This window comes from Semicossyphus pulcher, unplaced genomic scaffold (genome assembly GCF_022749685.1).
Source record: "Semicossyphus pulcher isolate SPU_LCO1_2020_fin unplaced genomic scaffold, fSemPul1.0.p SCAF_7, whole genome shotgun sequence".
NCBI lineage: Eukaryota > Metazoa > Chordata > Actinopteri > Labriformes > Labridae > Semicossyphus > Semicossyphus pulcher.
Window position 1 is genome coordinate 7,897,084 of NW_027211748.1, and position 15,090 is coordinate 7,912,173.

The 15,090-nt window shown below is 41.3% G+C and overlaps 1 protein-coding gene across 1 annotated transcript; it reads right to left on the bottom strand.

The window, feature by feature from the left end:
• Window positions 1-4,703: 4,703 nt before the first annotated feature.
• LOC138611512 (mitochondrial import inner membrane translocase subunit TIM44-like) lies at window positions 4,704-14,063 on the bottom strand. The gene is made up of 13 exons (XM_069684670.1): window positions 14,034-14,063; window positions 12,238-12,342; window positions 11,815-11,979; window positions 11,609-11,689; window positions 11,334-11,483; window positions 10,315-10,448; window positions 10,092-10,177; window positions 9,717-9,809; window positions 9,298-9,422; window positions 8,606-8,656; window positions 8,348-8,437; window positions 7,989-8,099; window positions 4,704-7,651 (listed from the first exon to the last, which is right to left on the bottom strand). The coding sequence occupies exons 1-13, from the start codon at window positions 14,061-14,063 to the stop codon at window positions 7,532-7,534; spliced, it is 1,341 nt and encodes a 446-aa protein (XP_069540771.1). The 3' UTR covers window positions 4,704-7,531.
• Window positions 14,064-15,090: the final 1,027 nt, after the last annotated feature.

A 15,090-nucleotide genomic window follows, 5' to 3' on the forward strand; every position in this document is an offset into this window, starting at 1 on the left:
AAAGTTTTGCTGACCTGCAAAAAGAATTACACGATGAAGATGTAGAACAAGTCAAGCGGAGCAGCCTGATTCCTGCCTGCAGCGAAGCCTCAAACACTCACTGTGAGACGTAATTAATTGACACAATTAAAACTGTACAAACACTGGGACAGACTGCGGTCCGTACACATCCAGGTCTCCCCTGCCGGAGGCCGCCTGGGATCTCCCTGTAGGTTTAATTAATAGTCGGTGGATGGTGACACCGTCCTGAAGGGGCTGGTAATCAAATCACATCTAGCAGAGCTCCAGCAGGACGCCCACTGGGCTCATAATTGATAAATGTTTCCTACATGTGAGCTTATGTAAGTCAACATTTCCATCACTCTCCATCTTGTTACAGATGGTTCACAGGGGGGTCAAGCTGTGGCTCAGGGATCAGATGTAGGTCACAGCTACAGGATATCTGGATTCCAGTTAGAGGAGGAGCAGGTGGGTCTGGGTTTGTGGGGTACTTAAGCCTGGTTTTGAGTCTGTCCTTGTTGAGGCCCGTCCGGTAAGACTGCAGACTGAGCTCACCTCTTTGACCCGGATCAGTCGACTCTTATCTAAACCAGGAACAAAACCAAAAAACGTGACTTTTTTTCTTTATAAGAGATTTAAAGATTATTGTTTTGCCTTTATTCACTGGGACAGCTGAGGAGAGACAGAAATGTGGGGAGGAGAGGGTTGGGATGACACGCTCAGGATGATCACAGACTGGAAGTCGAGCCTCTATCAGTGCATTGAGGACTATTGCCTATATGGGGCGCCTGCTCTACCAACTGAGTTAAACCAGCACCCCAAACTTGATTTGTTACACCATACCATAGTTTGTACAAGTTACTGGGTAAACTACTCGGGACAGGCTCAGTTCAACGGGGAAAACATCTGGGGCTCCACCCACAGCCTCCAAATGATTACCATGTGCCTCCCCACTTCAAGGTGAATATTACCTTGTTCATACTTTCAGAAATGGGATTTAACTGTTGTGATAACAGTTAGAAGTTTAAGATAATGAGATAATCCTTTATTGATCCCCAGTGGGGAAATTCAGGATCTCTTTTGGTCTCTTTTGTTTTTGAAATGTCCCAACCCTTCAGTATGTCAGTGTGAAACAAGATAAAACAAGATAGAGTAAAAAAAAACTGACATTTGAACATTTTGTTGAAAATTGTACGGTAATTATGTTGAAATAGATTATATTTATATTTATAGGGATTGTTTGATATTTTGGAAATATTCTTGTTTGCTTTCTTTCAGTGTTCAAGAAATCTGCACAGTGAATATGAAGCTTTAGCCAGCGGCCAGCTAGCTTAGCTTAGCTTAGCTGAATTTATCCTAGCTTAGCTCAGTTTAGCGTAGAGACTGGGGAAACAGCTTGCCTGGCTCTGGCTGTAAAAAACAAGCTGTGGTTTAACAGAGGTTAATGTGTTAAACTCCAACATGGTTGAGTACAGTGACAGTGAGTTTCTCGTCTTCAGACCATCAAAGCGCTTTTACACCACATGTCACATTCACTCTTTCACACTCACACTTTCACACACAAAGCACCAATCTCCAATCAGGATTAAACCATCCACACTTGTACACCGATGGCTACACATGGGGTTCAATTGGCTACAATTTGGGGTGTCTTTCCCCCAAGGACACTTCCACTTCAACTGCAGGAGCTGGGGATCGAACCGCCAACCTTCTGATTGGGAGATGACCGACGAGCCACAGCAGCAGTGTGCCTGGCAACATCACAAATCAGCATTTTTCCTAACATGTCAGAATTCTTTTGGTACACTCATAATTACACCAATATATTTTGATAGTGGTCTACCGCTAGGCAGTTATTACCCTACTCTTGTAAGTCAACAAGTTTTCCTTTTTATTAAATAAAACGGTGAATTGCTAACAACTGAATTATAAAGTGATGTTTCTTCTCATTCGTTTCAAACCAACAGATCAACAAAGATAAATATAAACATGAAAATAAGGAAAGTGAACTTTCAGACATTAGCTGTATAATATCTGCTTACATAACGTCCTGATGTTAATGCGTACACTGAAAGCCCTTTTATCGTGTAGGTTAGAGCACAGCTTGTGTACCACTAAGAACATACTGTGATAACTAAAGAAGTGCATAAAGGAAAGAACTGCACAGCCTCTAAGGCTTTCCCTGCTTCAGTCTGTTGTGTTGATGCATTCAGCCCTTTCATTCAGGTACAATAAGAGTTCTCATCGCTCAGCTGCAAAGCATGGACGGATGCTTTCGCTATACCCTGAAATATAAAGGTTTATATTGTTAACTTCTGCTGCACATTAAAAGAAACTACACTTGATTTTGAAACCATCAATTCTCAAGGATTAACTTTCATTTGGCTCCAAGATCTTCTGTTTGTACACACTGATACTTAAATTCTCAGCAGGCGTCAGTAAAGAGAAGCGAGCAGACTTCAAAGGAGTGAAGGCAGTTAGTTAGTATAAGGACGTCCCCGCTCATTCATCACAACAGACAGCTGTGGGATGAGGTCTCCTATTTATTGGCCCTGTGTGTGAATCTACAGGCATGTGTTATTTAAAGCCTGATCTATCATCCCTATACCACCAAATCCATAGGTTTATCCAGCAGTGTCAATGGCCAGATCCATGTACATCTATCAAAGCATGTCAGTTTTGAAATGAGAAAACAAAGGACACACACACACACACACACACACACACATAAACGTACAGCGTGCAGAGTTTAATTTTCTCTTGTGAGCACTAACACACACGGTGCGTAGAAAGCTGCTGACTCTAAGGAAGCCTGGAAGCAAATCATCATACAGCTCTCTTTGTTCTGCAGACGGACGGGTCACTGGATAAAAGAAGAAGAATATATTCTTTGGTCATCTCAGAGATAAAGTAATGTAGGAAAAGCTGAGGGATGAGTGAATAAGTAAATCTTATATGGAACCCTTTGCCTTACATTACAGGGAATATACTGGAACCATGGGAACTGGCTCATTTTTCATGCAAACCTTGTTGAGCAAGTGTGAAACCGTAGTTCACACAGGACTACGAGACATTTTAAATGTTGATAAAAGTATGTAAGTATATTTCTTCTCTTTAAATCAAACCAAAACAGCCAAAAAGATCAATGTAAATGCAAAAATAACAACCTTGTCGTTTCCATGCTGACAAGTTAGGAAGCAGGCTCTAAGGTCACCTCATACAACCCAATCAACTTCAATCTGAATGACCTGATTTTTACTCTGATCTTAACAATCTCTCATGTTTCCATAGATTCATGCCTCATTTATGTGAAACTAAGTCACTAAGTCATCCAGTCATGCTACAACCACCTCAGAGATATTGCCCGGGTAAGGTCAGTGCTGACTTTTAATGACACAAACTGTCATTCATGCTTATACAACAGTTAGTTCCAACCAAGTAATCTGATTGGTTAACAGGCATTCCATGAGTGCTGATATAGAGTATAACATCACCCCGCTTCAGCCATGTGTTCTGAATACTGTTAATTAACATCACAGCAGAGCGTGTATGTCTACACTGATCAAGCTGGTACCTCTGGATCACACAGCAGACTCTTATTTCACTGGATGATGATAAATTAGAACAAACATAAATGTACACAATAAAAAACAGCTGATCTGTGGTAACCTGGAGACACAGAGTGCAGGGGGGTGTTTGGGTTGCTTGGCAACAAAAGTCCAGTTTCAGTTAAGCTGTGGAACGAGTTAAGTTGGTGGAGCAAAAAGCAATCTGTTGATGATTATTATTTTTTACTACTAGGTGCTGCTTGTAGAACTGTTGTATAAAAGCAATATCACACTCGAGGTCGTGATGTTATACTGAATATCAGCATGGCTGTGATTCAGTCTGCGGCGCAATCTCAGTCCCTCCCATGAGATGTGTTTTATTTGACCTCCTCTAGATTGTATTACTGTAATGGTCTTTTAACAGACATACTTTTATCAAAAGGCCTGCTTGTAGTTTTTGTGTTTTCTCCATGGTGTTGAATTATTTATGTTGTTTCTCTGACTCAACCACTGTTTTAAGTTGTCCCTCTTTTGGTCGGTATGACTTTATGTTTTTTGTGTCTTCCTGTTTTATTCCTACATTATTGTCTATTTCATTGTTAGGCTTTTATTATTAGTTTGTGCCATACAAATAACCTTTATAATTAAAATTGTAATATAGATTTAAATTGGTATCTTAGATTTCTTACAGTTTAATGGCTGATTCACTGTACACAAAAAGACAAAAAGTCGGGCACCAGTTTAGAGGCTACAGTCCTCGATGTGGCAGCCCGGGCTCGACTCCTATCCTCGGGCCCCTGCTGTGCTCCATCCCCCATTCTCTCCAACACTATCCATTGTCTTCTCTATCATTGAAGGCCCAAAAAATAATCTTTAAAATATTTTTTTTTTTTTAAAAAGGAAAAAAACATCCTGATATAATTATTGAAGTCTAATAATATGAAGCCTAACAAACACTGTGGAGATCTGTTGATCCAAACTGTGGAGCAAAAATAAAGTTCTCCTCAGGGCGGTGCTGGGTAAAAGTCTAAGGATTTATCTCCTCAGCTGGAAGCAGAACAAAACCACTCCCGTCTCCGGCTGAATATTAGAGCTGTGTGTTGTCGCAGCAGTTTTTTTCAGTCTAACATTTAATAATAAAACTTACAATAATCATGATAATAAAACATTTTATTTATAGACCACTTTTCAGGGTACTCAGAACACTTCACATAAATTAACTTGTTCATCTTGTCATAGTTTATCATTACCTATTATTTATCATTATTTGATTTCATGGAAAGCACTGCCCGATATGATGCACAGAGGTTCTCCATCACTGAACACGGTTTCTGAAATGACAATACGACGGGTTTTGCATGATCAGCACACAGCAGGGACTCATGACAAAGAGAGTAATACATGAGCAGGGTGTGACCATCAGGGAGGGGATGAAATCTGGTCAGTCGGAGACAATCTCACATCTCATGCTGAGCCCATGTGTGAGGGAATATGGACCAAATAAATACAAAGAAATCCAGATTCTGGCCGACAAAGATCGTAATCAGGAGCTCAGTTTCTCTTGACACTTAATCAAAGAGTTACAGTACAATCACAATGTTTTCAATCTCTGTTGACGTGTGAGCAGAGACCCACGTGGTCCCACAGTATTAAAGTAAAAAACAGTAACACAACAGAACAGTTTGTGCTCATTCATTCAAGTGTTCATCCTCTGCACTCACTCTTTAAAGAGCCACACACAGGAAAGTAAACGTTTAAGTACGACCGACAGATGAACAATGTGCAACACGATATGGCAGATGATCCTCGAACAACAAAGCTGCCATAATGATGCATTTAAATCTGGTCCCACCCAAGTTTACATGTTATATATTTACAAAGATACAATGTGTTTCTTCTCACTGAGGGTGAACAACAGTTACCGGAGACTCGATGTAACTTCAGAGAACGTGTCACAATGTTTTCTCTAGATGCTTGTCATTTCTGATTGTTGAAATGCAGCTTTACATATTACAGCTTACACAGACTATTACATCCTAACTAATGGGGTTTAAACTTGATCTCTTATTGTACATGTGTGTACGTTTTCAAAACATAGCCACCAGGAACAAAGCAGCTACCATCACAGCTCTACAGATTTATTTCATCCACACTTTTTGTCATCTATTATCTACACCGCTTATCCTGTTCAGGGTCGCGTGGGGCTGGAGCCTATCCCAGCTGTCACTGGGCGAGAGGTGGGGTGCACCCTGGACGGATCGTCAGTCAATCACAGGGCTGACACAGACAACCTTTCACGTTCACACTCACACCTACAATTTAGAGTCACCATTGAACCTAACGAGCATGTCTTTGGACTGTGGGAAGAAGCTGGAGTACCCGGAGGGAACCCACGCATGCACGGGGAGAACATGCAAACTCCACACAGAGAGGCCCACTTCGTCCCAACTGGGGTTCGAACAAGGAACCTTCTAGCTGTGAGGTTACACTGCTCCACTGTGCAGCCCAACTTTTTGTCATATCTGTTTAAATTCTCTTCACATCCCAACAGCTACCAATAAATAAAATACACTGAAAAAAATGGGGAAAAAATCAGGTGTCTACGGCTGTCCCAGGACTCTTATAAGGCTGTCCAATAGTATCAGCATCACAAAATTAAATTATTGTATGGCCCATAGACGGTATATAAAGATGGACGACATGACACTCCTTAAAAGTGAAGCCAAAAGATCTTGAGCACCCCCCGCTGACTGGCTGCAGTATAGCTCATAAAGCCCGCCTCCTCCATGTTAACAGATGGGACATGGGTCAAACTATAAAAACAAAATACACAACAAATAAATGTTTCTCAAACATGCTTTCTGTCATTATAGTTAGTTCTTATCATGCTGATTCACATCCTTGCTGTTTTTTTGGAAAGTTAAGTGTGTGTTTTCGTTGCACAAATGGCTATGGCGGGTGACGACACCCGCCGATCTCTAGTGTGCAACTCTGGCTCCAAATGACCTCACCATTGCAAGATGGCAGCGCCTGTCACGGGTGCTTTTTTGGCATCAATTCCGTACAATGAGAGCAGATGGAGATGCGTCGTCCATCTATACATACAGTCATTGGTATGGCCTAGCAGCCTCTTTGCGTGCACTCTGTTCGTGCACTCACAGCTTATGAGTGGAGACTTCCACATGCTAAAGCTAGCGAGCTAGTGCTAGGGTAGAGCAGAGCATGTTCGTGTGATTAAGAGGAGAAGCTTTGACATTTCTTTGCTTGAATATAAATTGTTGCTGTTGCCTTTAGAGCCACAGACTTTATACAACCGTTTTCAAAGCCTGTTAGGGACCGTTAACCAATCTACAAGTAGAGTGGTCCTTTAACTTGAACTCAGGGACCAGTTTGCCTTGATCAACATATCTACTGCTGTCCTGCTCGGCTTTGTAAATTGCTGCAAGAAGGCTTCATTTCCTGTTTACATTATGTGACAAAGACAGTCGTGAGCATCAAAACCAGTTTCAGGCTTCAAATGTCCGGAGAGACCAAGTCCATGTTTTCCCTCCAATCTTCTTAGATTCACCACCAGGTTTGTAGGGACGGACTGAACCATTGGATGAAAGGCAGAGGGAAATGGCACAGGCTCCTCTTTTAGCCATTTGGAAAAAATGGTTCAATCCATTCCAAAAACACACTGAGCGTACCAGTGCAAGAGTCACACACACATGTTGGTGGATGCACAGTTTTCTATGGATGCATATATTATATCGTGGTAGTTTATCTCTATGTTCATGTATATATTCTTGAACCTATATACATCGGTAATGTGAGTGTGTGCAAATACAGTCTCTGGAATAACACATGGGAGGAGCAATGTGTGTGTATGAGTCAGTACGTGCGGGTGTTCCAGGTACATCCTCTGCCCTGCTTCACAGTTTTTGAGTCTCATATCGTCCTTTCCACCTGCGACCCTCCTCCTCTTCCTCCTCCTCCTTCCTCTAGAGGACCTGCTCTGTGCTGGAGGCGGAGATGTCCAGGAGTCTCCAGGCGGCGTTGGGGTTCAGCTCCTCCTGGTCACGACACAACGCCCAGACATACATCATCCTCATCACCTTACCCTGATGACGGAAAGAGAAGCAGAGAGGTCAGCGTGGGAAGAGAGAGGACGGAGAGGATGGAAGATTAAACTTCAACCATAACTTAGTTTACATCTTTTGATTTAGCTTGTGATGAGGTTTAATAAAGACAAATCTAAACATTGAGTATTTTAAATCATACTGTACCAGTAAAAACAAGCGCCCTATCACTTAATCAAACCTGTGAAACTCTGAGTAATAAAGATAAATGGATAAGGCACCGTGCTGATCTAATTGACTTCCTTGTTTACTTCCTTGAAATAACTCACTGATTAAATCATATTCTTTATACTGGTGAGGTGATTCTGAGTTTACTGACCGGATCTCCTTCAACAATGTCTCCTTTAGGGCTGCGGATCACCATGACGACCTGAGCCTGGAAGGTGATGATGAGCACGGGGCCCTGGTCCATCATCTTACCCATCGCCAGCTACAACACAGGAAGAGACGATGAATACATCAATTAACTGAGACAAACACACTAAACAAGGGTTGCTGTCACCTTCGAACGGCATAAAAACAACTACTTATGTTTGATTTCTACAATGAAAAGGAAGTGAATGTTCTTTGTGAGGGGCAAAGCTGAGGTGAGAGAAGGGAAAGCATGCAAACACGACTTTTGGGACTTTCCGAACACTTAAGGTGTGATCGCTGGTGTGAAAGTGTGAAAGCACTCACATCGATGTTATCAATGTCGAGGATTTTGGACTGGAAGAGCAGCCCGAGCGCTCTGGCCTGCTGGATGGGGTGAGCTAGCTGACTGTACGTCTGAGGACAAGAGCAAGAAACACATTTGACATGAAAATGACTGAATAACAACAATTCTGTTTCCTGTTTGTAAACACACACACATAGAGTCCAGAAACACGTTGCATGACGTTAAAGGATGTAAAACTGATTAAGCATTACGCTAATAGGCAGCAGCATTAAACTTACAGCTTCATAGCACCAGTCTTTTAACACATCCAGCTCCCCACGGATCATCGCCTGCAGGAAGAACAGTGACACAATGTGTTATGTGCTATTGATGATTGCTTACAACAGAGGGCATTTTGACAAGTCAGCTTAGGCAGTAATTTAGACTTTTCATATAACTTATCAAATATGTATTTATCTATTAAATACCTTCTATCACAATGAATGCCAATAGAATTACAATGTTAACTTTTGAAAACGTGTCAGATACAGTTTCAAAAATCTAAACAAACACAATTTTGCCACAAAGCCAAAAGGTAAAGGTCTTGTGACCTAAAGCACAACAAGTCTTCTTTTCATTAAAGCACACGCTTCTTATCTTCATGAAAGTGGATCAAAAGATCTCTGTAACTGGGAAGGAAACAAAACATCGTTTCCAATATAACCTGCCATCAATAATCAGCTTTGGAGGATTTTTTTCCTGCTGAATGAGCTTAGAAAATGTTTGAATATTTCACAGCAGCAGTCAGACTATTTATTCTAACAGGAGTATTAACAAATGAAATTCCTGGACTAAGACAGATTTAAAAATCACATTTAATGAAGCGAGACCTTCATCAAAGACTTTTCTTATCCGCCTTATCAAAATACTCGAAGTAAGTCGAGTAAAAACTGAGATGGAGAAGAATAAACAGGTCAAACAGTGTGTTTACCTCCAGTATGTTGGGGATGATGTCTTTCTCACACTGTTTGAGAAAAGAGTCTTTGTCAAAGGTGGGGTCGGCCTTAACGATCTCTGTCAGCACCTCGGACATTTCTGTCTTAGAGAAAAGTCCGCCTAGAAAACAAACAAGCAGCAGCAACAACAATAAAAAAAGATGTCAGTACTTCGGATAGGACCAAGTTCATGTCTTATGTTAACTTAACTAAGCAGGCTATAGCAACAATATGAGGCATAGGATGAATGATAACATTTACATCTTTGCTACCTTCAGTCAAATCTGAATGTGTTGATGTATAAAAGCAGACTCCTTATAATATTAAACTCTTCTTCTAAAATCGTCCTTTCAGATTGAGGTGGCAATGAAAACTATCTACGACAACAACAACATCGTCTGTGGTGGAGCATTACCCAGGAAGTCAGTGACTCTGTCCGTCACAGCTCTGGACGCTCTGATGAGGGCGTTGTCACTCTCATCATACTTCATCTTCATCTCAAAGAAGCCTGCAGAAAACAAGACGGGAAACATACAGTGAGGATAGACTGACAAAAACATGACTGTTCTGCATCATAATGGGGGATAAAACCTGCACAGTGAGGGCTTACATGCTCTGTCAAGATAAACACTGGACATCTGAACTGAGTTTATAATGCTATCTACTGTAAAGAATCTGGTGCCCCCCGCTGGCTTTAATGGAAATTACACCTGTGCATTCTGGAGGTGATCTAATGAATAAACACTAATTCCACAGGATGTAAGCAAATAAATACAGAGGATTCTCTTACGGTTAAAAACAACGTTATTGTCCTTGAAGTCCTTCCACTGCTGGAACCACTTTGAATCCTTGTGGAGAACCACACCCATAGCCTCTCTGCAGCACAGAAGACAAGGAAATGATTTCATTCAGAGATCTTTAGTGGGGTTGTGTATTGATAGGACACGTACGCTCTCCAAGGATAAATCTTTACATAAACGGGGAAACATGTCGGAGTTTCTACAGCTACTCACTCATTAGCCTCGAACACTCTGGAGTCGCTGTCGGCTCCCTTGGAGGAGAAATCACTTCTCTTCCTTAGCTGAGGGGGAGCTCTGTAAGGGCCGGCATCTCCAACATCAATCTCCTTCTTCATGGACTCCACACTCTACAGAGAAGACACACAGCTTTATTATAGCTATAACAATACATATACAGTTATGTACACTGAACCATTATTCTGTAGAGCCCCTTTTATTTAAAGCACCTTATACAACTTAATAACTGCTGTCTAGGTGTTGTTTGTGTGGGTCTAGGTGTGAGTCTAATGTAGCTGGTAAGCCAAAGCAAGAAACACTGTGGTTTCTTAGTTGATTATATGTTTATATTGCCTTTATTCAGAGAGAGAGGACAGTAGATCGTGTCAGAGACAGAGGGAGTGGGGAATGACACGCGGAAAAGGGCTGAGGGTGGGAGTTGAACCTTGGGCTGCTGCATTGAGTCTCTGTATATGGGATGCGCGATTTAACCGCTGAGCTAAACCAGCTCCCTGATTTTATATTTTGCTGGAAATGGGGCTGGCCGTTGCCTAGGAGTAAGCAGAAGATCAGTGGGGTCTGAAACGCAGTGTGACTGAAACTGAAACAAGTATCTTCAGCCAAGACACTTACCCAAAATTGCTCCCAAATGCCATCAATGAGTGTGAGTAGATAAGCTAATTGGATAAGCTACTGATAGACAAGTTAGCAGCCCCCGCACCAGTGTATATGTGTGTGTGTGTGTGTGTGTGTGTGTGTGTGTGTGTGTGTGTGTGTGTGTGTGTGTGTGTGTGTGTGTGTGTGTGTGTGTGCATGGGACCAAAAAGGCTTCAACGAAGGTGTGTTATCTTTCCTGCGTGAATGTTTCTTTCACATGAACATACTGACATCTGTGACTTCATTTGCAAAAATTGTGGCCCACTACCACTTAGTTCCCCGCTGTTTCAAAAAGTAATATTGTGGAAGAGAGCATCAAACCATGATGTCTGGTAGGCAGATATAATTTTTCCTCTGACCTGTGAGATGGCCCTGAATGCACCAGTTTTGCCCAGTTTCTCTCCTCCCTTGGACACAGACTCAGCTGAGTGCATGGCTGACCTCGCTGCCTCCTCCACACCTTCCTTGATCTTCTTCCCGATGTCGGTACGACTCACCTCCTCAAGACCCTGTGGCCAGAACATTACATGCACACACACAAACACATAAAGACATTCAATTAAGTCACTTGTTATTTATTAACACCAAGAAGACTTTAATTTGGTTTAAACCAGAGGAAGTGCTGATACATTACCTCCTTGACGGTGTCCGAAAGGGAGCCAAACGTCTTCTTAAACACCTCAGAAGTCTTCACTGTCTCAGCCTCGATAGTTTTCTAATGAAGGAAATAATAAATAAACCCAAGATGCAGATTAATTACATTGTTTGCTAAAGATTTCATTCATGACTCAAAGAAACATTGTCTAAAGTAAAATCCCAGAGGATACAAAATGTTCTTACGTATTTCCTGCGGGCTTGTTGGAGAGCATCAGACTCCTCCAGCCTCTTGGCTTCTTCTCTGAACTTCTTGATGTTCTCTTTCATCTCCTGATTCTTACCGAACTCCTGACGCAGGTTGTCCACAAACTCTCCCAGGAAACCTTTACGCCCCGAAGCATATCGCACCTAATGAGACAAACAGACAGCAGGATATACACCCATAGTAAACAGATCTATCACATATATCCAGTGGGGAGTTCTTCATAATCTCTGTGAAAGTTTGAGAAAAAATTAACCTAAAAATGGTAAAAATTGGACAAAACAGTCAGATGAGGAAAACCAAATCTTTCTAATTCTTTAACAATCCACTGATCATTTTCTTTGATGTAATCATCACTCTGACTTTGTGCCATGTAAAGTTGAGTGGGATCTGTCAGTGTGTACCTGCACAGCTGCAGCTGGGCTCCCATGTATCCTGTAGGCGTCTCCTCTCCACACTGAGGAGACCAGAGGCCGGGAGCAGAGGGCCAGGGCACGTCTGCCGACCAGCTGCAATGGAGAGAAAGTCACTGTCAATAACAAACACGGACTCTGCCAACACTGCAGTGGATGGATACAGAGTAAGTAACAGGTGATTAATGAGGCACTCATGAGCCAGGAGTCACACAAATATGAACAAGGACAGAACATTGAGGGAAAAAAGAGAAATGTTGTTGTAATGCTATTTTTAATAACCCGATTTACTACTTATACTGGCTAATATTGGACTTTATATAAAAAGTTAGTACTGTCAGTGTCAAACACCTTTGCTAGGTTAGGCTACATGTAAGTTTTGTTTCCGCAGCAGATGGTTTGCATGGGAAAAAGCCTCGACTTTAATGCTCCTTGGCATTGATTCTCCAAGACTTTAGTGGAGGGATAAAGAGTGTTCTCTCCCTCATTTCCTATTTTAATGATGGTGGGTAGTGTGGTCCAAAATTTGGTTGCATGCATGCACATCTAGTTTGAACCATTTTCATGCAGGAAGAGAATGCTGCAATCAGCACAGATTTTTTTTTTTTTAATCACAGGATGGAAATCCAACCTTTGATTTGCAGGGATACTTCCCAAAACCATTTCAGGAAACAAGCAACAACATTATAACAGAGTCACAGGAGCCCTCACTGTAGCTGACATGCATTCAGATCTGTAACATCCCCTTTATTCACTGTTCTTACTGAGACACTAGATATCTGAGAAGTCTTTGTTACTGAAGCTCCCGTCATTTGTGCCCTTTGAAAGTCATTTGAAGAACACTGTAATTCAGACTGAGAATAGAGGGGATGCTTGCTCATGCAGTACACAATTAAAATGTTAGGGTTTTTCTTTCATTGTCACCAGTTTCACTATGAGTGTGTGCTAGATGATTAGAAGTGGTAACATTACTGTGACTATTCACCAAACTGTGTGACCCAAAAATGAATTTAAACTCACTGCTGATATTTTAAACATCCTTTATTTGTGTTGCCAATAATGATGCCCTGATACTATTAAGAAAGGCTCACACGTTTATATAACAATGACAGCAAAATTGTATCCGTTAGTACAGCACATATTGCTTAAATTGTTAGCTGAACCTTTGATATTTATCCAAGTAGAAGCTAAAGGGTCAGATTTTGGTTCACTGACCCTACAGTATCTACATACTAAAGGGTTACTATGTTGGTAACAGCTGTCACAATGAAGTGATAATTTGCCCTGACAAGACAACAGAAACTTCTAGTCAGGTTACAAAATATGATGAGACACAGGATTAGGTGTAACATATCTGTTTTAAGGAAAGATAGATTACATCCCGTTACATCAGTTGTGTTTTATAACGACTAGTCACTGAAACGATGCGTCAGTAACCTACGGGGCTTTATGTTGCAGTCAAAGGAGGCTTGCTTTATACTAGTTTTTGCCAGTTTTGAACCACTACATACGCAGACATCTTTTCACCTATGAAAGTCAAACAAAATGTTAATTTTGCACGTCTGGGCTGAAAAAGAACAGAGAATCCTCTCGTGCTCTGATGCAAGAAGGCCTTTTAACAACGGACATCTCGCGCTCTGGCTGCAGGTAAATACACCCCATGAAATCCTCTCGATATAACTAAACGCGAAAATATGAATTTCAAATCCGTGTATTTCTTTCGCTTTTACCAAATTATCAGCAGAACACCTCAGAGCTGCAGTGAAGGACATTTATGATTGACTTACCTCGTAGCACCGACACACGGAGGCTGCCATCTTGATCTTGAAATGCGCGGAGCAGCACGTGCTTCCTTGCTGGTGCAGCTGGCCCGCCGCTCGACCAATAGGAGAAGAGTATGTGGGATTGGGCGGGGCCAGCTGTCAGTACGAATTTAAAGGGAAAACCCACCCAAAAAAAGAATATTCATTTTCTTTATATAATTTATTATCCACCAACTCCACGGTCTCCCCCGCACAGGAAACAAGAGCGTTTAATACTTGAAATTATTCTGTCAGTAGGCAACAGTTTTTCAAGCTAAAACTGAATTTGTCCTGACGTAATAGACTGTAATTATTATAATTGACGACATTATGTCCAAATAGATTTTAATTGAAAGAACTTTAAGAGCCAGGCAAGGTCCCAACATGTTCCACTAAATTACCACTGGTGTATATGGTGTTGGGGTTAACATGCGATTTAACCTAATAAATGGTCACTACAGTTAGTACAATCTCTGAAAATATTACACCTGTTGTTTATTTTTGTCAATTTTGTTTATTCTATTTAAACTGGAAGCTTCGTTTTATCAAGATACTGCTTGTAATTTCAATTGGGAGAAGTCTGCCCTATCTGTGAGGAAATATGCATTTACATCTTATCTAACATTCACTCACCACAAGCAGGCATACAACAAAATAATACAACAAACAAAACAAAAACAATAGGTTCTGGTTTCTTTTTTAAATATATGTATCGTCATCATCACAGTGCACTATCTATGAAACTGAAAGCCATTAGGCAGTTTGGGTTAGCTAGGCTACTGCCTGATAAAACACAGCCCTCTTCCTAAAATCGTTTCATTATTTTACTCACACCAAACAATGTCAACCATTTTACACGAGAAATTAAACAGAATTTAAATTAAGTAAACATTCTTTGTAGCCTGACCCTGTTCTTATTTTCATTCAGAACTAAATGACTGAATGTGTGGCTCTGACAGTGGATGCTGTCTGCAGGCATGCCAGTAAAGAGCGCCCCCGTGAGGCAGCTATGTGCAACGCAGGGACTCCTCCCCTCCCTCTG